The sequence below is a fragment of the Argiope bruennichi genome, chromosome 10, assembly GCF_947563725.1.
Source record: "Argiope bruennichi chromosome 10, qqArgBrue1.1, whole genome shotgun sequence".
In the NCBI taxonomy this organism is placed as follows: Eukaryota; Metazoa; Arthropoda; class Arachnida; order Araneae; family Araneidae; genus Argiope; species Argiope bruennichi.
In genome coordinates, this window is record NC_079160.1 from 114,898,708 (window position 1) to 114,924,985 (window position 26,278).

At 25.1% G+C, this 26,278-nt stretch overlaps 1 protein-coding gene across 1 annotated transcript; it reads right to left on the reverse strand.

Annotated features, from left to right (window-relative positions):
• LOC129989247 (probable C-mannosyltransferase DPY19L1) lies at positions 1–26,278 on the reverse strand. Its single transcript, XM_056097636.1, has 21 exons — positions 26,054–26,278; positions 23,987–24,011; positions 23,004–23,091; positions 19,590–19,727; positions 18,926–19,046; positions 17,530–17,623; positions 17,340–17,397; positions 15,883–15,974; positions 13,636–13,708; positions 13,366–13,470; positions 11,538–11,624; positions 11,393–11,449; positions 10,590–10,670; positions 10,311–10,412; positions 10,139–10,210; positions 9,119–9,166; positions 8,063–8,182; positions 7,290–7,464; positions 5,461–5,560; positions 4,880–5,005; positions 1–2,567 (listed from the first exon to the last, which is right to left on the reverse strand). The coding sequence occupies exons 1-21, from the start codon at positions 26,244–26,246 to the stop codon at positions 2,423–2,425; spliced, it is 2,100 nt and encodes a 699-aa protein (XP_055953611.1). The 5' UTR covers positions 26,247–26,278; the 3' UTR covers positions 1–2,422.

Below are 26,278 nucleotides of genomic sequence, written 5' to 3' on the forward strand. Positions count from 1 at the left end.
TATTTTTGAAAAAGAATGAGCAGTTATTTCTTTATTTAATCTACAATTGATCACTTAATGGTACAGATTTTTTATTTTGAAATGTAAGTTTTACAAAGCGTATCTTTCAATTTAAATAAATCTCAGATTTATCTATTATACTTTCAAAACCCTGCTAATATATCACTAAGTAATAAACATTGACAAAGTTTTACAAAGTGTATCTTTCAATTTAAATAATTCTCAGATTTATCTACTATACTTTCAAAAACCTGCTAATATATTGCTGTAATAAAACTTGACACTAACTAATACCATACTAATCTACTCACCATTAGTGAAAAAACTTTTTACCTTTATAAAAAAAACCATTTTTTCATATGATGGAAACATACTGTTATAGTATTGTAGTATTATATTTTTTAAAAAATGAAAGCAACTACATGCTATAAAGATCAAATGATTTGTCATGGAAATGCTGTTTCAGTTAAGCAACAATTGTGAATATTAGAAACCAATGATATGTATGTAATAGTAGCATTTTAGTCATGCTAATAAAATCACCATATGAAATACACTACATCAACTTCAATACATTCTAACACATTATCAACTTCCTTGTAAAAATCTAATGTCAAAGGAAAGTAAATTTCATCAAATAAAAATTGTTAGGTAAATTAATCTTTGATAAAGAGATTATGGAAACCATTTAGTTATCGAAATCTTGAATCTTTTCATTAGAATTAAGTTGAATTTAAATAAAATCAATGATGGAAAAACAATTTAGAAGGAACATTTAATTGTGTTAAGAATTTAGGCAATAAATTTAAAGAATTATAATGATAGAAAATCAAGTATTTGTAAAAAAATCTCACAAATTAAAAGCTCTATTGGCTGTTAGTAAAAGATTACAATGCCATGTATCCCAAAATTATATATAGAAATAGCAAATATACTACAAGAAAAATTCCATGCCATGTATCCCAAAATTATATATAGAAATAGCAAATATACTACAAGAAAAATTCATGCATAGAAAAAAAACAACAACATGCATATAGCATTGGAATTATTTAATTAGGACAGTTGAAATTCAAAAATATAGTCATCATATTAGCACATTAAAAAATTAAAGTTATAATAGTAATTACCATTATGATTTTGATTACATTCACAATATTTTTTGACAGTAACTTCCTTTACATAATCTCCAGTTATAATTTTACAGATCAATTTAATTTTCCACTAATTTGTATTTATTACCAAAACAATAAAAGCTTAAGAATTTTAGTTACAAAAAATTTGCTTGAAAATGAATGAGTAAAGTAATTAAACACTGCAAAGATTTTCAACACACTAATAAAGGCTTTTATATTTAATTAGAATTTATATTCAAGATTAGAAGTTCTTAAGCCTTTAAGAATACATCCAATTGTAAGAAAGGTACTGACAAATGATATGAATCTTTAGCCAATCATAAGAGCAATCTGGTTTTCATACTTTAAATCAACCATATGGTACTTCAGTGAAAAGTGTCATTATTTTCATCATTTTACCAGTATTGATCTAAAATGCAACTCATATTTAATAATTTTAATTTCAAAACAATTTTTAAAACATTAATAATACAAATCGGAATATTAGATTTTATAAATACTGTTAAAACAAAAAGTATAAAAATCTTCAAAGTAATTTAATAATGCCTAATGGTTATGAAAAAGTGATAATAATGATCTGAATTTTTATAAGAAATATTATAATTAATTTGATAATTAAAATTACCAAAGATTCCATTTTATGATATATTATATAATTCATATATTTTTACAATAATTTCAATTATTTATGTTACTTTTCTATACAATAAATAAAATAATAAAACAATCACTCATATTATTGTCCAACATTTATTTTTAGAAGCACACTCCTTTACTTGTCGGAATCTAGCTTGATGTTTAAAACCTTGATATTCATTTTTTTTTCCTTGTTTAACATTAACTTTTTTTTCCCTTTTAAAAAATAAATAAATTTCTTGAAGGAACCAATTTTTCAAAGAATTTCATAAGCTTAAATGTTATTTATTCTAAAGTATAAAAGAAAAAAATCACAGGCAAAAGGTAATATAAAACAATAAAAAAATAACATAGAAATAACTGATGGCATATGTAAAAGAATTATGCAAATATATGATCAAAATATACAATGAAGTGATTAGAATTAAATACAATTTCCTAAATCTAACAAACATTTAAGTATTATGATAAATTTATAATAATTTCAAACTTGTTCTTTAAGCAATAAATAAACCACATACTCATATGCGATGCCTAAATGTAAATGCAGACAAAGAGCTGGTTACAAACTATGATAACATGCTGTATATGAAACGAGATCTTAAAAGTCTTTTCACTAGGACTTAAAAAATCAACTTTTGGTTCTAGTTTCAGAGACTTAAAACAGTATACAGTGAATTACGAAATATTTTGCGAAATGGATATGGATTCCTGCCTATTTTTTGGCAAAAATTCTCCTTATCTCTATTTTCAAAATCTTCATTGTCCCATAAATCAACCATGGCACACCCCTCTCTGAAATAGAATACATTGTCAAAATTTATATAAAATATTAAATTAGTAAAATCAGTTTTTTTTTTGTAAAAAAGAATAGTTTTTAAAGAGAAATATTTTATTAATTTCAGTTGCATAAAATAATGAATTGCTTGAAGTCTTGAGTACAACAGTGTATTTCTTGCACATAGAAAAATTTTCTACGTTTGATTAAGTAATTCTGAAATAAAATTTTGTGGAATGGCCAGTGGCGGATTTCCGAACAGGCGTTGGAGGCGGTCCCTTCGTGACTTGAGACCTGGGGGGGGGGGTCCCAAAAGCTATATCATAGTGCTGAATCGGTAGCAATTTTTTTTTTTTTTTTTTTTTTTATAGAAGATTTGCTAAAATTTCTTTCCTTTTTACTCAGAAAAAGAAAGAAAATGAAAAGGAAAAGAGTAAATCAAACATAGGGGAAAATAACAATAAATGAAAAAACTAAAAATAAATAATTTTAAAAGTAGTGATATTTAAGAAATTTCTAAAATACAAAAAATTATAAAATCTTGAAGAAAAAAAAAACACACCCTGAAATATTAAAACAATTTGTTCCAAATAAATTGCAATATGATTAGCAAAATCATATGATTTGAATATTCTTATTAATTGAGGGAGATACAGCACACTGAGACGAGGGACGATCTAAATGCTCTCTTTTAGGGCGAGAACAAATAAGCAACTGTGTTTTATTTATTTGATTTATAAGGAAATGTACTCAAATGCATTATAATTAAATTGAACTATATTCAGATATCAAATAGAATATTTCTACCATGATTTATTTCATTTGTTTGCAGATCCGTGAGATCCATTTTCCCTTTCATTGACTAACTGACTCACAAGTCAACAATTCTCAGCTAACATAAAATAAAGAAAAGGGGGAGAAAAAAAACTCCTTTTACAAGAAATGTTAGCACCATTCCCTGCACCGACAAAAGGTTGTGGCATTGACCTCACTCTTGGCATTAGGTCGAGGTAATGACATTGTTTTGTTGAAACTTCTGTGTATTTTCGTTTCTTGTCGTATACATTTCCATTCATTATTTTATTCTCGCGAGATTTTCTTTTTGCTGAATTTCTGAAGATACCAGCTTCTATGCACATTTTTCAAATATTGAGACAAATTAGAATTAACAATATAATTTTTTTCAGCAATCAAATATTTTTTCAGTGCATTTTTTAATGATATAAAGAGAATTCATTATATAGTTTTTTAATTTTTTTAAGAATTAAACGTATTTGATAACAAAAATTAATAAAAAAGAAAATGATAACTTTAATTTTGTGGCTTGACATTTTTTTTAAATATTTTTAAATAAAATAAAATATTTATTAATTCTTATTTTAAAAAATTTCAAAAGTAAATAAGGAATATATAACTAATTGAATTCACTTAGTGGAAATTTCTGAAAACATTCTTAAAAAAAAATGCACTATTTATAAGATTTATTTCCAACATAGAAAGAAAATCAATTAAAAAATACACTTGAATTTTTTTACTTTATTTTAGGCAATTTTTAATATTTTTACTCTTTTTAGGCATTTCATAATTTTTTTTATATAAATTTTGAAGTATTAGGCTCTTTAAATGCATTCTAATCAAATGCATGTTGTGTATAACAAGTTTGTGTTATATATGCTGCATTAATATTTACAATATTTAAATCATAGATTGTTTCAGGAAATATAAGAACTGTCAGTGTTATGATTAAACACAAACACTTCATTCCTGGGGGGGGGGAGCTTAGGGGATTTTTTTTTTTTATGTTGTTGAAAATATGCTTTTTTATTTTTGTCAGCAGTAAATATTTTTAAAGCATGCCAAATGTTTCAGAATGTTCATCTTTAAATAGAAAGGCTAAGTATTTTTAGTGAATATTTTAATTATGAATATCAATTCAATTTGAATTGGTTTATTTTGAGATTCAACAACGAAAATGGAAATATAAAAGAAAGATTTTTTTGGAAAATCATGAATCTGCTTATCTAGAAAATATTACTTTAGAAAATTTCAAATTATGTCTTAGAACATTTTTATGAATAGTTTTATTGATTTAACCAGTACAAGATAAGAATGAATTATTACATGACATGGATGTAATACTTTCCAAAACTTACTCATATTAAAAGAATAATGAAAAAGGATTTAATTGTAAAACAGAAATATTTAAAACAAAAAGGACCTCTTTAAAAAATACATTAATCTGATAATTAAATGAGATTGTATATTTGAAAAAAGAAAGTAATATATATATATATATGTATGTATGTGTGTGTGTATGTGTAAAACATACCTTCTTTTTCCAAAACACCAACTTCGTTCCAAAATAACATACTCTACTTTCATTGTCTTCAGTGTACCATATACTTCTGTTACAGGCTTTCTGCTAAAAATTTGATACACTCTGTGAGTTCTTTCCCTATAAATAAAAACAAATTTTATTATACTTGTATAACTTCCAAAGCAGCCAATATCTGGATAAATTAAACTTAAATGAATATATAAAATTTAAATCTAATTCTAATGAAATACTGAACAAAATGAAAACAAAGAAATTAATAGTATTTTACTGTGAAATGTTTTTTTTTTTTTATCTTTGATATATATTAGTGGATACTGATAGTTGATCATGAACTGGAGTTGTAATTTATTTTAAAAGCATTTAACCACATTTGCTTAATTGCATTATTAAGGAACTATTATGTAATAAATAAATGCCAAGAATGCTTTTTATGTCTAAAATAATAATCTTAAATCCTATTTGCAGTATATATTTATTATTAACAACAGCTTTATAATACTTGCACATATCACATATTAATGTTAAGCATAAGTATCAAGCAGTTTTCAAAGAAAAAAGGGAGTAATCAAAACCTTAATTGAGCATTTTCATAGTGAGGATGGTTCACAATTGGTCTTCTTGTAGAGAGTAAAATGTTTGCCATAGTTGGCATAGGACCAGCAAAAACAGCATCTAAAGAGTTAAAAAAATTAAAGCTAAAACATTGACTAAAGAAGGTCAAGTAAATATAGCTTACAATTCAAATAAATATAAGCAAAATTTATTTCTAACTGCATCCCCTTTATACATGAAGAAGGGGGAAAGAAGAATCAGGTTAAAAAAATTATCTTGCATAATAAATATTTATTTTAGCAAAATTTGCATAATTATTAGGTAAATGTCACTTAAAGAGGAATTTTATAAGATATTAAATCTATGATATATGCTACTTTAAATTATCTAATCAAAATATTTTTTTAAGTGTAAGTTCTAAGTTAGTACTAGATAAACATAGTGGGAACTTGGTAATTTAAAATATAGTAATGGAATGCAAAATTTCAGATATTCTAACTTTTAAAAAATGCTCCAAAATGTTTTTATTAAAAATGAAAGAAAAATTAATATTACAAACCAGAAATAAAACTAGAATTCATTCCCAATTATACACAGGAATAACATTTAAACAGATATTTAAGAATGAATATAACACCTTAATTATTAGAAGCGGAATCATTTATCTTCTTTTGATATAAGCACCTATATTTGCTTGACAATGTGATGTTGCCCTAATATCACGTAAAAACATCATGCCAACTGCATGATGCACTGTATTAGAAATGCACTGTTTTATATAGTGTAGTACCAGTTTATGTGCACAAACAGCGCTTGTTTGTGATATCAGTAGAAATGTCTCCTTTACATTTTTCAGGATTATCTTGACCATGGAAACTATGATACTGTTTTTCAAGAAGGATTAATTCATTCGCACAGCATACACTTCAACACAATGTAACAATGACAGGCTTCAGTAGAGAAATACATACAAGAACAGTAAAGCTAACACTGATGTGATGCAAGCAAATCAGAAAACAGATAAAAACTAATGCTACCTCTTTAATCTGGTAGACCCTATTCTTAGTACACATAATCACAGGAAATGTGAATATTTCTGCTCAAGGTCATTACCACTTTTTCCATACACAAAGCATCCAAAATCAATATCTTATTGCATTTGGTACATCAAAAATGTACCACCAATTTTCCTAAAAATGTATGAATTTTGCAGAATCTGAAAAGAGGTCAACTCTAATTTGGATTTCCAAAGTACCACTGTAATGATACAATAGAAAGTGTTTTGTAAGAAAGTAATATTATGGAGTCAGTCTCTGTAGTGTGCTTACTTCAAATAAATAAATTCATTTCGTTAGCTTATATCAGGATATAAATTAAACTTCTTAACTCCTTCATATTTCTTGAACAAAAAAACATACAAGAATTCTGACAACATTAATTTCCTATAATTATGAATAGAATACCATAACGTCCAATCATAATTCATAATTTATAAATACTGTATAGCCTTTTATTGAAATAACTCTCTCTCTCTCGCTCACGCACGCACGCACGCACGCACGCACGCACGCACACACACACACACACACACACACACACACACACACACACACACACACACACACACACACACACACACGAGTAGCTTTCCTCCTTGGGTATTAAATTTCACAGAAAAAAAAATGAAAGGAGAAAAAAAAAATTAAGAAACTTAAGCCAAGACAGAATTATGTAAATTTATAAGTCAATCGTTTGATTAATGTTTTTATAAGTTCAACATTAATACATTATTTTTAACTTTTTTTTTTTTACAGCTAAATACATGCATAAAAATTAGGCAAAAATTCACCTTCCGGTAAAGTTACATTTATCCACGATATGAGCTCTTCTAAGTCAGGATTACTAAATTCTCCTATTATGTTCCTTTGGTGTTTGATATTAGCAACACCTTGCACACTCATGGTTCCAAGTAAGCCAAACAAAATATAAAATCTCATGTCTTTAGTATCTAAAAATCTGAAAAACTATAATAAATCGGATAATTAAATTTATGAAGTAAAATGCATTAAAAAAACACTTTTAAGAATCAATATTACACAGCTTTGTAAACTTTGCAAAACTTTTTATAGACTAAAAAACTGTGTGGATCAAAATGTATACTTATAATAGAAAATAATACAAGCATTTAATAAAAAAATAAAAATAACTAATTCAATTATTCAGTAAATTTTCCCCAAAAGTAAATCACGGTAAAAAAAAATATATATTCCTCAATATTGAATAATTACAAGAAACACATGATGTCATTGCTTTTGTGATCTCAATAATTATCTAAGCAGTATCCATTTAGGAAATTATAGCTTAAAGTGACACACACAACATGTGCATACACATACAAGAGCTTATTGATTGTCTTTGTGAATCTGGTAAAACAACGCAGAAAACATAGAAGAATTAGAAATATTATTTAACCTAAAAATGAATGAACAATTGCGGAACACAGAATACATAATATATTTAGAAGTTTTAAGCAAAATATTTATTACATCTAAAATTGAAACAACAACAAAAACTTTTGTAAAAAATAATTATAAATGTAAAAATAAAAATTGCACTAATTACCTTGCCAGACATTGTCAATGAAACCAAAAGGCACAAGTGAGGAGTGAAAAACAGTTTCAGTCGCATCACAAGAGCAGCCATAATGAAGAAGGCAATGCACTGGAAGATGTTGTACAGGACCTAGATATAATAATAAAACATATACACATTGGAAATTATGATTTAGTGTACATAATTTATGAGCTTTGTTAAACTTAATGAAACATGTACATTTCTATTAAGTAAGAAAAAATACAATATATTTTATTTAAAACTATTAAAAATTAACATATTAAAATAAATAATTATAATAAATAAAAATTAATAAAATATTTAGTTCAAAGTAAATTTTTAAAAATATACTACAAGAATATTTATACATATTTTTTAAAAATTACTAAAAACTTAATATTTTCTCAATATTTTAAATTTATTATTTAGATTTTTCCATAAATAATGCAATGTTTTTCCTGTTATGAATTCCAGGAACTTTCTATTGTTTATACACCTTTCAATTGGCATTTAAAAAAAAACCAATTAATTTTTACTGTGAAAGATCAAAAATTAGTATTAATATACTAAATAACTTTTGAAAAACTAATTATTGAAACATGAGAGCAAATGCAATGAGTTCATTGATATTTTTATTGACAATATTTCATTTTTTTATGTCACACATAAACCATCCTTTAATAAATTATTGTAGATTTCTAAAGAGAAATTAATAGAATTGACAAATCTTATACAATTGATACAGGAAGGAATACATTTAATCATAGAAATTAAATAATTATATAATAATAATATATGAATTATACTTTTAAAATTATCATGTGAAATTGAATTCATTGCTTAGTTGCATAAACATATAGGGGGAAAAATGATTTAATATATTTTTTTAACTAGAAAATCAATATCAGTTAAATAACACAAGCTTAAAAGAAAAATTAAATAAAATTTTGAAAAATAGATGACAGATAAGAAAAATATAATTAATTATATTTTAAAAATAAAGAAAAATAATTAAAATTTATATTGTAATATAAATATATCAAATTCTTCCAAACAAGTACTTACATCAGAATAGCCATGTAATTCAAAACTGTTGAGCCTTTTGCACAAAATCTATGATAAAATAATTTATTGAAAAAGTTGACTACAAAATCAAAATAAGTTACTAATAATCTAACATTTTATTTCAATTTTTTTATTCAAAATAAAATTTTTAACTTTATAAATCCATAAACATATAACACTTATTTCACAGTCATTAAATTTTTAAAAATAAAAATTCAAGATAACAATGAAAAAATACTAATAAATTATGACATTAAAAAAAGGCATATGTCTCAACTTCCTTTATTTCTTGTATGCCAGTTTTAAACTGAGGAAACAGTATTTTAATACTCCTTTAAAACAGTAAAATTCCAAAAATTACAATGGCCTTCTTTCAAATTATGCTAATTTTATAGACAGATATACAGTATGCTTGCTAAAAAAATGTCTAAATCATATAATTACATTTACAAATAAAACATAAATAAGAAAAATTACTTGTTTTCATTGAATATTTATTTTCTTTGAAGTGATTTTCATTGCAATAATTTTTTTAGAGAAATATTTTGGGTAAGGAAGTTGGCTGCCTTTAGTTTATTCTTTTATTTCCTTCTCACTTTTAATCTAATGTTGATGCAAAAATTTTGATTAAACCAATAAAACATTGCAATAAAATAAACTTTCAAAATCAAATAAACTTGCTTTATAACCACTGAAGATATAAAGCCTTTTGCTTAGTTATTAATGATTCGATTTGCATATCATCAGTTTTTAAGAACAACAACAACAGGATTAATTCAATAAGACAGTATTTCATATTTTGTGAGAGGAATAATGCTTTGATTCCTTGAATGAGTTTTAAAACAAGATTTATAGTTATCACATGAAAAATTTCTCCTTTATTAAAAGTTTACTTCTTTTATGCATAGATAAAAAACAATATATCAATAAACTACAGTTCTAATACATAAACAAATAAAAAAAGCGTAAAAATTATTTCTTAATAGAGAGAAGTTTAAAATACAAAGAAGTTATACTCACAAGATAAAGAACAACAGCTACAGTTGCAACTCCAATAGGTAAAAGAAATGTTTTAGTCAGTTCTACATATGCCTAAAATATAAAATTAAAAGTTTTTAAAGTGCTAAATAGGAATAACGCATAGGAAGGGGATAAAAAAGTAATACATTTTGAGAATTTATCTTACACTTACTTCTGATGGTAAAAAATCAAATTCTGCAGCACAAGTGTACAGCATTGTGTGAAAATCTTTGTAAGAAGTGAATTTTGACTTTAAAATATTCCAAATATGTGCCTAAAATAAAATACACATAAATTTTCCCCACTATTCATAAAAATGTAAGGGATATTATTCTTTTACAAAAATTTAATTTCTATAAGTTCTTTAATTTTAAAAATTCTTCCTATATATCTATGTATAACAATTTAATATCTTTTAAAAAGAAATGTCATATAAAGAAAAATTTCTTACATCATCTTCAACTTGCAAAATAGTTGTCAACAACAATTTTATCAAAATACATCCAGCCATTAAAGAAAGTCCTTTCATGATCTAAAAATAAAGACTACAATGAATCAAGTGATATAACATAAAGAATGGAAATAAATGAGAAAAGCAAGTAAAATATCATATAAAACATTGAAATACATATTAGAAAATTGAAATATAAAGAATATCTAACTACACAAATATAATAAAAAATGTAATAGACTGCTAATAATATTAAAGTATTTATTAATGCAGAGTAATACAAGAATCCTATTTTGCCAATTTTAAATACACAACTTAGTGGTTATCTTTGAAGTCAAAAGTATTATTACTAAGAAGTAAAATATACTTTCTGCCAATGAATCAGCAAATTACAGCACTTAAGTAGGCACTATTTCATTTTTCATGATTATATTTTTATAATAAATAAAGTAATAATTAGTAGCTTTAAGATCATAAGATACCAATGGAATATTAAATTAATTCATTTCTTTCACATTTCATTGTGAAAAATATTTCCACTTAAGAATGTAAAATAAAAGAATAATACCACATTATTTTACATTTTTTAAAAATTAAATACACTTTATAAATATTTTGTCATTTTTATTACTTTAAGTAATATAAAAATAACTGAGTAAATTATTGTTATTTACAAATACATATATGAATAATTTTACTGAAATAATGCCAAATGAACTAATAAAATAACCAATTTGATGGCTAATGAATATTTAAATTTAAGTATATATTAGAACGATATGCATAAGATAAAATAGGCTTACCATAATTATTATTGGGGAATTAAGTCTCTTAAAGATGACTTCTGATGACACAATCACCTGATAAAAAATGGCAGCATAAATATCAACACTACTACTTTTAAACAGCGGAAAAAGACAGATAATATGATCAGCAATTTCTACTTACATAACATGTAAGCAAAGTAGAAGTATAAAAAGATGCTATCAGCATTTTGTTTCCAAAAAGAAATATAACAGCTAAAAGTAGACTAATCTGAAATAAAGGATATATTAAATAAAAAAACAACAAAAAAACAACTTAAAAGATTTTTAAGTAAACACTTCCTAAAAACTATCTATCTATAGATCTCAAAAAACATTAATACTGTATACAAAATATATTTTTGTTTAGTCAAAAAAGAAACTATGTATCTAGCCTTTGAATTTTCAAAATGTTACCTTACACATTCAAATTGACAAGCATTTAAGGAGAAAGTACTTATGATTTAAGCCCCCCCCCAAAAAAAAAAAAAAAATTATCCACAACAATAATTTTTTAAACAGATGTATTTATCAGTCCATTTTTTTTTATAGTTGGTTTAGAAATATTAATTATCTTATAATCATCTATTGTACACTGTTTTGAACAATTTGATGGAATATGCTTGTACAGTAAAATTGGTTCAAACAAAAATTTTACAACTTATCTATATGCATTATTTAGATATTAAAATGAAACTACCAAGTGATTTTTAACTCTGTACAATAATGATTATTGTTCTGGAATTTTTTTCAGTTATTCCTCATTTTTAACTATTTTTCAATCAGATTACAAAGGAAATGATTTATAATATAAATTAACATATAATTCACTATTTAAAATAATTATCATAATATATAATTTAAAGAATTAAAATTACATATAAAAATTTTACTATTATACCTAAACTACACTGAAAAGAATAAAAGTTAACTTGACCATTTCCTATTCATTTTTATATTAATTGAAATCTAACTAAACAACTAATAAACTCATGTCATGCACTGATTGTCCAAACAATTCTTGTCCAAATAATTTATACTTTATCTTTAATGAAAAGTTGATAAAAATAAACACAATGAAATAACTTTTTACTAAACTATCTTTCAAACTGTTAATGAGAACTAATGGCAATGCAGTAAATGTCTGGGACAACAGCAAAATTTATCATTAAGGTTTTAAGAAAAATACAACCATAAAAAATGTAAAATTGAAATTTTCAGATATTCAAAAAAATTTTTAAAGAAAAAATATTTTATAATTCTATATTTCAGAGTATTAACAACTTTATGAAAATTGGATTTAATAAACATTAAAATTTGAACATTAGGGTTATCCATATAAAATGCAACCCATGTTTCAAAGTTTGCATAGTAACAACGTGGTATCTTAGCAAAAAGAAATTCAGAATATTGACATCTCAGTCTATCTATTGCCTATTTTATATGATGGCAAAGAAAAAGGCAATTATCTGCTTATCAGGAAAGAAAGAATATGAAACACAACCATAGTTTAAACTCTGCAATTGAGAATTTTTTGATCTATTGGACTTTCTATTTTGGATCAAAGATCAAGCTTAAAATCTGTAAATTACAGTTACAGTACAATCTGTAATTATCAGTTGCTCTATTCCAATTTTGACATTAAGAATATCATTTATGAAGCAACAATATGTCTTGGTATTAATAATAGCCAACTTGAATATTTATTGTAATATGTAGAAATTTTTTTCATGTTTTTATAATCATTGAAATTATAATACTTTTGTAACCGTACATTTTTTGCTGCATTTTAAATGGATAACCTTACACAAAGTTAGAGTTTAATAATTAAAATTTTCTGCAATTATCACAAAAAACATATACGTTTTCTTTCTATATATAAAAATTTCGTATGAAGAAAATACACTAATAAAGTATTAATACATCACATCAGAAAAAATCATTAAACAGAGAAATGGCCAAAATAAAATTACCATATGCCCCTGTAATATATGTTTAAATGCTGAGCCTGATGTAAAATTGAGTATGTACACTCCAAACAATACTACCAGTTGTGTCAATAAAGCAAATTGTGCAAACTGGGGGAAAAAAAAAAAAAAAGACAGTGTGTAAAGTATCCAGTATTTTAAATCACTGATAATTAAGATTAAAAAATTGATTTATTCAAACAATAGTAATATTTTATGAAATATAAAAAGTGAAAATAATAAGTAAAGACAATAAAAGTGATTATTTTTTTTTACCTGCCATGATAACATGAAAAAAAGAGAAGGAATGGCAATAATGAAAGAATGTGAAAAAGATGATTTTTGGCACCTAAAAAGACAATTATATCTGATTACTAAAACTTCACTCAGAACCAAAACATTTAAAGCAAAATTTTACTAAATATTTAGGATACAAAGAAATATTTTTTCAGGCAACGCTTGCACAAAAAAGTCAGTCCAAATTTTACATTAAAGTATTTTGGAAATAATCTTATTAAAAAAAAAAAAAATCAAATGCTTATTGAGTAACAGAAAAATAAATAATATTCTAGAATTTGTAATCATAATAATTACACAATAAAGAAAGGCACTTAATTTTATTTTTTAACATAATAATATACACTACAGGTCATAAGTATGGCAAGTTTGTGAAATTTCACTTTTTTTTCAATAATAAGCACCCCCAAAAGTAATTTTTTTTAAATTTAAAATATTTTTTATGTCAATATGTTAAATTAATCTAAAAGCAAGATATAATTAAGTTATTGGACAAAAAAAAAGTGTTTAATTTCAAAAAGACTAAAATACAAATTAAATATACAGGTTATCAGTATTGGAATCCATTTTGGTTCCCCAGAATGAAATGATGTAAAAAAAAAAAATTTCAAGTTCTTTTGATCAGAAAAGATTAAAAAAAGTTCAAGTTAACTCAAAAGCATTTAATATTTAGTTGGGCCACCTTTGGCTTCGATCACAGCAGCTACTCTATTGGACAAGGAATCCACAAGGTTTTTGCAACACTTCTTTTGGTATTTCTTCTTTAATTATTGTTTCTTGAAGTTCTCATTTTGTTCAGGGATGATTCTCAGTTATTTTATTTCCCATTATATTCTATAAATTATGAATGGGGTTTAAATCTGGCAAGTTTCCTGGCATATTTTACAGAACGTTAATACCATATTTTGCAAATGCAGCCTTAATTTAAAATAACGAAAGTTTTGATATAGAGGTCAGAACTGAATTGAAATGAAATTTAAAATTAACTGTAAAATTTATCTTAACTTTTTCAATGCATGGCATGGTGCTAGATCTTGCCGAAATATCCATTTCTACCTGATAACATGTAAATGAGTGCTATGAAGCAATTGATCCTTCAGGATACCAACATATTTGTGACCACTCATGGTCCCCTGTACAAAATGAAATCGTTCAGTTGACTGATATGACATGCATCAACACACCATTACTCTTTTTGAGTGTTTTGAAGTAGAACCATGGTCTCATGCTCTCCTTTGCTTTATGCCAAATGTAGCCGGGCTTGTCAGATATTAAAGAAAAGTAACTTTTGTCGCTGAATATAATTTGTCCCCATTCCGAAATACTCCAATTTTAGTGCACCTTGGCCCACTCCAATCGTTTTTTCCGCATTACTTTCATCAGTACTGGTTTTACTGGTTTTTTCTAAATACTTGTGCATTGTAACCAGCTTCACAGAGCTTCCTATGAACTGTTTTGGGACTGGCAATAACAGATGTGGACTCATTCAATTTTCTTGCAAGTGTAGCAGAACATGTAAATCTATTTTTGCTGCATAATCGTGTCAATGTAGCATCAACATGTGTAGAAGATAACCTCAGACGACAACTTCTAGGCTTTATATCTACGGTTCCTACAGTTTTGAATCTCTTTATGAGGCGTGAAACAGTCGACTCACTGGAGTCGCACCGATGAGCAATCCAACATTTGAAATGTTTTCTTGATCATTTAAATAACAGCCTGGTGCTTCTCATGAGTTAATTCACATTTTAAAAGAAGAAATGTACAGTTTAAATTGAAAAGCAATGCACAGCAAAGGCACTTTGACAGCGTGACAAACAAAATGAAATCCTTCGAAGTCAGAGAGATTTTGTAATAAACCACCGGGATAATGCAATCGTTGCAGAAGATTGCTTCACAATGGATGATGCAATAGCTTAAAACTTCCCCACTACATTTATACTAAAAAATATAACTTTAAATGAAAGAAATATTACTTTTTGGGGTCTTATTCTTGAAAAAATGTGAAGTTTCTCAAACTTGCAATACTTTTGACCAGTAGTGCATGTTCAATTACAGCTTGTCTATTATATGGTTAATTATACCTGAAATTATATTTTGAATATTTACCAAAGTTTTAGAAACCCATAAAAATAATATAATTATTATCGAGAAGTATAAAACATTTATCAATAGTAGTATATTAAAAATTATTATGCTTAGTAAATTTCAATGCAATATACTTACTTAAGCAATAAACTAACTAGCATCATCTGAAGTAGAAATAAAGGATAGCCAAAGCTCTCTCGTAATGGAGGTGTCCACTGAACTCTAGTGCACTGAAATTTAATGTAAAAATACAAAACTAATATGAATTATTATTATTAATAATAATATGAAATGTTTTTAAAAATCATACAAATATTTTAACACTGATCATAAATTGAATTCCCTACAAAATGCAATGACAAAAACATCCAAGTAATTCATCATGATAAGGTTCAGGCTTGTAATTAGTCCTTTACATAGATACTTTTAAAAAGTTCACCACATCACCAGATAATAAATTATATTCTATAATTGATAATTTCTTAATTTTTACATAGTATCTAGAAAATTATTTATAAGATCAAAAGATGCCCAAATCACAAAAGTCACTTCTAATGTCAGCAAATAGCATAACCGAGAAAGATTTTTTTTTTTAATAAATAATTTTTAAAGTTTGGGAAGGTTACTGGCAAGAAACCTTAAAGGATAATCTTGCACTTTAAGAATATTATTTTTTATAAAAATTTGCTTCATTCAATTATCCTGTATTGAAGTTTCATAAGAAATATTTAAATATAAACATTGTAATTTTAAATCACAATCACAAATTAAAAAAATATGATATCTTCTCCACTCCATAAACTTTTATTTCATATCAACAAGAAGCTGATTTAATTATATATTCATAAAATTGACTAAATTGTTGTTTTCAAACCGATGTTTATAGCAAGTACTTTTGTTATATTAGAATTTTGATGTAGAAGGCTATTTTTGAGATTTGTTTATTTTTATTATAAACATAAACTAGCATTAAATAGAAGTTCCTATTATTTTTATTAATTTTGGGGATCTAAAATGGCCAAAGAAAAGAAAATGTTTAAAAATTTTTCCAGGTGGTAGTAAATAAAGGTAACAGAATATACTTTTGTTAATTTTATAGAAAAATTCCATAAAATACTTTTTAAAAATTTGTTAGGAAGCAGATCATTACGAAGCAGACAAGAATGAAGCTGCTTTAAAATGGACAGTTTCTTTAATCATGATTATATGAAGAGCATGATGCACAAGGCAGCATTTCTTAAGCTACTTAAAGCTACATGCTTGAATGAAGTTGATGTTGATGTGACATCACTTCTATATGACATTGATGCAAAAATGTTTAATTCAAGTTGCAAATTTAACATAAATTATACCCACATGCATTGAGGAGTTTTGATATATGCTTCTCAAGACTTTAACAATTTGATTCCAAAATTGCAATTTCAACATCATAAAGTATAAAAGTTAATAGTTTAAAAAATTGTTTTCTTTCTCACTCTCTCTCTCTCTTTTTTTTTTGTAAATGAAAAAAAAAACTATTGTAGAATTTATATAACAAATTTGACAGGAAAGATACTGAACATATTTCTATATTGAACAAGTTAAAAAATACAAACCTCTCCATGATTAAAGAAGAAACAAGCAGTTGCTATTATACCACCTGATAAAGAGTCACTATAAATAATGATAAAAAATTATTATAAATATAAAAAATTTAATTTTTAGGATTAGTTTATTTCAATAGAAAAACAAATTGGATAAAGAATTCCATGGCTTTATTCAAATAAGTAAATAAATAAAAATTACCTTAAAATTGTCGCAAAGATGAAAATAAGTGATCCAACTAAACCATTTATGAGAAATACAGTAGTGACATAAAAGTAGGTGGGATCACCAATACCTAAAACAATAATGTAAAAGCTTATTATATTAAGTTTTGTAAATCTCTCAGCAACATTTTTCTGTTAATTAAATCACTACTGCAAAAATAATAATAATAAAAAAAAAATACCATAAATAAAATTTACTTTTTGTCTAAAGTATTAATATGGGGAAGGGAGAAAAAAAAAAATAGACGCTTGGGGCTGTTAACAGAAAAAGGAACCCTTTTCTAGAAATAGTCTGTTATCACATGGATGATTAAGTTTTCAAAGTTGAAAAAAAGGCATTTTCTTGTACTTATTGTAAAACTAAGAAATGAAAATTTTGGAATAGTGGGGCAAAATAACTTATATTTATGGTTCAAAAAATTATAGCATTTTGCAAATTTTTTAAATATACAAATGCAGTAATTTGAAAATGAAGTTTCTGAAAACCTGGAATGATTTTAAGTCTTTAAAGTTGTAAAATACAATGATAAATAAATCTTTTACTCAATTTATAATTAATTCCTAACTATTTGATATATAAACTTCAACATTAACAAAAACATCTCTAAATTAGTATTTTTTTTAAAATTCAGAATAAATATGTATATCTATTATGCATAAGAAATTATAAAGATAACGAGTGAAAAACAATTCTTGGAAAAAAATCATAAAAAGTGCATAATTAGAAAAATTATAATACTTTGTTTGATATTTAAAAATCAAATATCATGAATGAATTTACCTCAATAAAATCTCATGTTGATTTATTAAAATTTTTCCAAAAATGAAAGACAATTCAAATGGAATTATTGTAAATATTATACTGAAAAAAGCTCTTACAACTGTTTTTAAACCTAATAACAATAAAAATTAAGCCCCTCCCCCCCAAAAAAAAACTTTAAAGGATATTATTTCCAAATAATTTTATGTTCAAATATATAATTTTAGTCTGTAATCTGAAAATCATACTATATGCATTATGTTTTTTTTTCTTTTCGCAGCTAAAATTTTTAATAACAAAAGAATAATTATAAAATCACAAGTTAATGCTCCAAAGAATAATTTTAAAATGTAATTGCAATAAGACAATGATAAGCATAATATAAATTATCTTTCAATTTCCAATGAAATATGAAAAAAAAAAAATCTCTCTATGTACTTGTTGATTCAAACTCAATCAAAACTACTCTGCTTGTCATGTTTGGAAGAATATAATCGATAAAGCATAATTCACTCACACGCACGAATGCATGCACACAAGCACCCCCCCCCACACAAATTATAAATTTTTAAATGATGGACAATTTTAATAATCTTTTATGCACAAAATATACCTTCACAGCTTTCAATTGGTGGAAGATCATCTCCTCTAAGAACCTGCCAACATTCTTTTAGACTCACATTAAGAAATTCAGTAGCTGCTTGGATATTTCTATAACTCGCAGCTAATAGAACCTGAAATTTTTTTTTTATTTATTTAAACTTCAGTAACAAACATCAATGAGAAATTACATAAAAAATTTTATACTGTAAAATTTTTAAGCAATGTTTCTTTTCATTTTCACTGTTTTTATTGATCCAAATTTTTATTTATTAATTGCATAATGATTAAGTCTAGCAAAAGCAAAACTATTTTCAAAATTTACTTCAGAACATTTTGGATAAGAACTAAGTACTTGCTAGCATTTATATATAAAAATTTCAAAAGGGTTCTGAGTGATGGAAGAAAAAAACCCATTAAAGTAAGATCACTGATTTATCTGGCATATCAAAAATTACACAAAACAATCATAGATATATCTATAAAACATTACTATTATATGCACCAGGATAAAAATCTCTCAATTTCAAATTCTTCTACACTTACAACATCAAAAGTAAAATAATTATCAACAAAAATATTTATTATGCTATTAGCATAAAAAAAAATAAAACAATGACAATCAATAAAAAGTTTAAAGCACATATAATTAAAATTGAAAAACTAGGCATACATACTTCTGGATACAGAGTAAACCTTTCTAATGTATTGATAGTGGATGGATATTCAGTTAGATTATCATTCATAATGCGACTCAGTCCATCCAGAAATGATTGAGATTCTGTTAATGTTTTGTAATAAAAATAATACAGTCCCTAAAAAATAAATTGTAAGGATATGTAACATATGTTTAGTTATTTACTATAAAATAATTTAATTTATTCCAATACAGTCATCAATAAAAAAAAAACAGAGCCCCTTTTTAACTTTGTTATTTATTATCAAATCTTCATAAATTAGGTACCGATGGAAATGACTCGAGGGGACAGGTTTATTGAAATAGACAATCTGGTTAAACAAGTTAATTAATTACTATCTTGAAAATTTTTCCATTCCATTTCTTTTTTTTTTAACTGATCGATTTGATGTAATGAAATTAAACCTTCAATGAAATTTTATGGATGATAGTTTCTAGAGTTACTAGGTTTTGAACAATGTTGCTTCCAATGTAACTTAGTCTTATGAACTTTTGGTGATATCTTGGAAATTATTATATATTTCTCAAAAATTTTATCACTCACATTTTCAAAAAAACTAATTTTTCATAAATTCATAAAATAAATGCATATATAGCATAAATTTAATTTTCGAAATGAACTCTTATAGATGAATGTGGGGAAAATATGAATAGTAACATAATAAAATTTTTGCATGGGGGCAAAGCTGACAAGCTAAAATGCCGGAATCCAAAAATTTATGCACATATCTCAAATAGTTTTCAAAATATTCACATAAATTGCAAAATTTCTAAAGTTGCCCACTTTTTGGGGGACTGTATACTAAATTTATTTATATATATATATACTCCTCATGAAGCATGACTTTTAATGGCCATTATAGCACCGTAGTTAGTTAAATAGCAAATTTATTTTTGGGTCAGACTTTAAATCAGGTCAGATTTTAATTTAACATTAATTTTGCTTTCTTTTTAAAAAAAATAAATGTTTTTTTCCTTACTCAGACAATATAAAATTTAATTGCAGAAACAGATTAACTGCTGAAAAATTTTCACTCTCTCTCGGCCACTATCATTTATTTGCAAGTAAATGAAATAGAGATCTAAGGAAATCCATATCATCTCTTACTGTTTGGTAAATTAATTAATGCTAAAAATTAGCATCTCTTATTTGTATACTCAATGGTTCAATGCTTTGCATTTATTCATAAATTTCTTTAATCAGGTTGAGAATATTTTAAAAATATCCATGAAATGATTACCAAAGAATTATAAAATAATTCTCTGTTTGAAATTATGTTCATGAAAAAATATAGTTTTCAACTTCCAGTTTGAGTATTATAGCATGATAATGTGCTTGGCTCGATTCGTTTGTATTTATTTGTCTTGATTACATCAGCTATTGCATAACAGAAAAAATGTCCATCACTCTATCATTCATCAGTAGCAAACATAATAAATCTTTTGTCTGATTAACAATTGTTTCCATCTGAAAATGAAAGTCCATCCTTTTAATAAACCCAGATAATTGCATTGGTTTAAAATGTCTTTAAGGTATTCACAATGCATCAACTAGCAATTTTTTAAGGGGAAAAAAAAAAAAAAAAAAGGTTAAACAATGTATTTTATTTGCTATAAAAATAAAGATGTATACTAATTTTCTTATGACAAAATTAATTAAAAAAGAAAAAATGATGAATTGATTTTTAAAGCAATGAAAATGCTTCAATATTTAAATAAAAGGGAAAAAAATTTGAAATTTGAAAAATCATACTCATATTAAGGATAAATCTGAGACGTGTTATTTGTTTCTCTGCAATTCCTAGGATAGAAAGCAAAACCTATTTTACTGTTAACCTGTTATTTGATATACAGTACCTGGTGGGTTGGCTCTTTTCGGGCAGAGTTTTCAGCAAACAAAATTAAATATATATCAAGAAATATTATGAATTTCGAAATGAAATTTCATACACATACATAAAAAAACCTGCTGAATCGAATCATTAAAAAGTCTCGATTTCTGCAATGGAAAAATTTCGAGACAGCAGTTAATTAACTATGATATGATTTGGTTAATCGGCTAGTCTATCTCTAAACCTGCCCTCTTGAATCATTTCCATTGACACACAATTTGTGAAGATGTGACAATACGTAACAAGGTTACAGAGGTGTTCTCTCTCTCTTTTTTTTGTTGTTGATGACTGTACATTTTAGTTCCGTTTTATATATCATAGTGGTGGCATTTTTCTTTGGCAATTTTACATTCAAGCTTTTGATGCATAATTAAAGAAGAATAATTAAGAATTATGCAACAAAAGGAAGAATAATTATAAATTCAATCACTACTGAAAACTTTTATTTATGAAATTAAATAGTTATAATTTTCACATTACTAAAATAATCCCTTAGTAACAAGAAAACAATTTTATAAAACTAAACATTAGCTAAATTTTAATCCACAAATATTATTTCTAATAATAAGTAAATTCTAAATACCAATTTCTCTAAATGCTAACTACTGCAGAAGATTAGAATAGAGTTTTAAATATGTATTATTCAATGTAAAAATCTGTATATTTTCAAAACTGGAAAAAAAAAACAAAAAAACATGGAATTTATGGAAAATACTTAGCTACATTTGATAGAATTTTATTTTTAATAAATGATTTTTCCTTCATAATTTTCTCAGTCGTTCATTAAAATGTACAGAAAAGAAATAATTTAAAGTAAACAGAATCAGGTAAGTGAAGAAACAAATTAAATTAGAATTAATTTTATAAATAATGAAATTAATTATAAAATTAACAATGAATTATAATTAGTGAAAGGTAATTACATATAAAAAGTAATTTCAGTTTATTTGCTGTCAGCAATATTTGACAAGTAGTTAGAAAACAATCAGAAAAATTACTCATATTTAATTTCCAATCATATCTTTTATGCATAAATTGATATTTATGATCCTCTTCTTTAAGCTCTGAGTTTTGATAGACATTACTATACTCTTTTAATAGTCCTATACCTTATTTTTTAATTGTATTGTCTCTTGTATTTTTTAATTGTATAGAACAGAGTCTCATTAGATCACAGCCATTAAAAATGTAATTGCTTAGGTAATTTGTCTTCTAAGCTTAAAGTAGTGTAAAAATGATTTTTGTACAATTACAATTTCCAAAGTTATCATGAAGAGATATCAAATTCTTACTTAATTCTAAAACAATAAAAATTACTATTGAACTTTGTTCTCAGCTGCAAATTTTAATCATCCTAAGTATATTTTTACCAAATTTCATAACTTTAGGTCAGCTTATAGAGTAATAATAGATACTCATTCTTGTGTATTGTTAATAGAATTTTTTAAATTTGATTTAGCAAAGAAAAAAAGGCAGCATATAAACATAAATTTCTAACATACCATTTCAGTTCTAAAAGTCATTTCTCTCTCCAATGATGAAAGATGTGAAAAATGCCTGTCATTTTCAAACATGGTTGCTTGATGATAGCTGTAAATAAAAAGATAGAGTACTGATTTGATTCCCTAATAATTATGCACAAATTAAACAACATGTAGTTTAGTTTATTGAAATGAAATAGAAAGACATTTAAATAAGATTAAAAAAAGTGCATACTATCTTAATTGTTTTTCTAATTGCTTCTGCAGCTAATTTTTTTTTTTTTTTTTTAAGTTCAGAAATTTATTATAGGAAAGCAGCAGAATCACTAATAACTAACAATAAAAAGGCAAACAGTGTGATAGATTGTTGTAAGCAATTAATGTCCCTGCAATCTAAATGCTATAATAACATTTTAAATAACAGGCATTTGATAGATTAAATTTTTCTTCCCGAGATGTATATTAAACGCATCTACCAATTTCATACTGAAATCCATAGTGCTTCTTTCATTTGTTGCTTGTATTATTATATCTCTACACAATGTAGCACAATATGCAGTCAGGTATTTGATACATTAATTTTGTCTTTGTTTGAATGATTGTGAAGTCAACTATATAAATTCTATTTTAAGTTTTTTTGACAGTTTTATGACAGCAAAGAAACAAATGTTATACCATTTATCAGTGATCATTTGAAACTTATTTCATATCATCAAGTTGTCACCAGTTATTTAACATATTAAGTTTTCAACTAAGCATAATACTTTTATCTTTAAATGAGTATGAATCAAACTCATCTAAGTAGAATTAACTAATAAAATTTTGTTAGATACAATTACATAAAAAAGTATGAGTTTTCAAAAATTGATGGGAGAAGCAATGCTATTTAAGTTATAAATTTTACTCTCTATATAAAATAAACAATTTAAATAAGAAATAAAATAAAATGTATAGAAATACATAAGCTATACTGATAAAATAAAATGTATAATACAGATATTTACCTGTTAAAGAATCCAAATAAGACTGCTATAATGAGAAAAATAAAATAAAAATGGATTATTAAAAAAATTAATTATAAGTGTCATTTAAGAAAACAAGTATAAATTACATTAATAAGATAAAAGAATGAATAATTTAGATTTTAAAGCATGTGTTTATAATATACATCTAAACCATCTGTAAAAATTCTAGTGATGAAAATTGTATGTAAACCAAATGTGAATAATAAAAATAAATACATAAACATAACCAAAACGAGTCTTGATAATGATACTTCCTTAAACAGGGATGTTTCACTCACATGGAGAAAATGTATATGTGTGATTCATTTTTCTTTATTTTCACCTCAAGTATACTTCCATTTTTGATTTACTTAGGTTTATTACACAATTTTTTTTCATGTTTGTTATTTTGTATCTAAGATTAACATTTTTTAATTTTTGCACAATGGTTTATGATAATATTTTAGGTGAGGACAATATCTTTTCACTTAATTGATACTGTTTGTAAAAAATGCTATAATGCCTTTTGAAGTCTGCATTTTTGCAAAAATATTTCCAAAATTATGTACATGTCATTGGCATTCCACTGAAAATATATTGCATTTTGCTTAGTAAATATTACTTGCTTATCTATTGTCTGAATATTAAAATCTGATGTCTATATATGTTATTACATCAAGTATTAAATCATTCTTAAGAGTGGAATACAAAGAAATTCAATTTGAAACAAGATTAGTTTGATTTGATTTTCACACAAGCCATTTGAATGGCTTAAATACCATGTCACTGTGTTATAAGTAATAACAATTTTAAGTTCAAAAACTAAAATGAAAATATTTGCAAGTGTTATAATTTGAAACAAATTTGAAGTGAAATCTATAAACATCTCCAATATCCACTGGTGTGCCGGTTCCTCTACAATACCTAACATTTCCCAAATAACCCTTCCCCATTTTCGTGTCTTCTCCATCCTTATCCTGTATACTCTGAATATAAATCAAAGAAAATAAATGATAAAAATAAATAAATAAATGAACTATCTAATGCCAAACTCCATTTTTCATGGATGGAGATAAAATACTTTTAAAATCAAGAAAACTTGATTTTTTTAACTATTTTTTTCTCAGACCCTAGTAATAGTTTTCTTTTAACTTGAACCTTAAATCCTCTCTCCTTCTTGTGAAGTTTGATTGAACCCATACCTGAATCAATGCATAATACAAAACATTAAATTAGTAGATGCCATTAAAATGAATAATAGAGAAAATAAAATATTTAATGGATGATACTGTTGAAAGAAAAACAAAAACAGCATATTTCTCAATAATAATGATAAAAGGCACTGTCACATGAAAAAGATACTATGCAGTTTATGAGTTCTAAATAGTCTATAATAAAATATCAGAATAGTAAAATTATCAACAATTGAATAAATGAAGTGAATAAAAATAATATATTCAAAACATTTACCATTCAATTATAATTAGTTATTTAAAACTTATCATAAGATTAAATTTTACGAAATATATCACATAAAATTTAAAACTTAGCTTTCACTTTATAGAAAACATCGTATAAAGATTTTACAAGTTAATCCAATTTTGTACCTCACAATTTGATTGACTTTTTAGAGCCTCATAACAGTAAAAGTTTTAAAAGCAGTCTAATAATGATTCCATAAGTTATCTTTTAAGACAATATCTTTCTTCAATAATGTCTCATTATAAATGGATATTGTTAGTTAGTCAGCAACCTATTTAACAGTTCTTGATATAGCTGATAAGAAGAAAAGGTTTACTTTCATTTTGCCTTCTGAATATTTACCAATAAAATTAAATACTATATATAAAGATAAAGTGTTAATATGGGATGATCTTTCTAAGCTGAGTTAAAAAACTTAGGTATAAATTACAAGTGAGAAAAAAAAATTAAATATAAAAATTGAAATAATTTTTGATATTTCGGGTGACATCTGGACATTTAAAGATTCGTATACTAACAGAACTATGAAGTCGATGAGAGTTTTGTTTAAAAAAATGTATATTTAATGCTTAATAATATATTTACCCAAAGCAGCAATGGAAAAAGGCCGAAATCCATCAATTTTCGAAAGACGACCGGTGAAAGACAAATTATCTTTTTGTCCATACGAATTTATGTCAAATTTTTTAAGCTTACTCTTGGAAATTAACTTTTCTCTCCTAATATTTGAATGCAAATTTCCGGCTTTTACAATGCGTTTGTTTATTTTCTTTGCCATGATATATTTCAGTTCAGTTTATTTTGCCTTTC

What these genes read in the sequence shown, in the direction of transcription:
- LOC129989247 (XM_056097636.1), bottom strand. Translation starts at nt 26,246, where the DNA reads ATGGCAAAGAAAATAAACAAACGCATTGTAAAAGCCGGAAATTTGCAT. An exon ending in TGACTTTTAGAACTGAAATG is followed by an intron (nt 19,728 to 23,003) that starts GTATGTTAGAAA and finishes TTTATTTTTTAG; the next exon opens with GGACTGTATTATTTTTATTA. An exon ending in CTACTTTGCTTACATGTTAT is followed by an intron (nt 11,450 to 11,537) that starts GTAAGTAGAAAT and finishes ATTTTTTATCAG; the next exon opens with GTGATTGTGTCATCAGAAGT.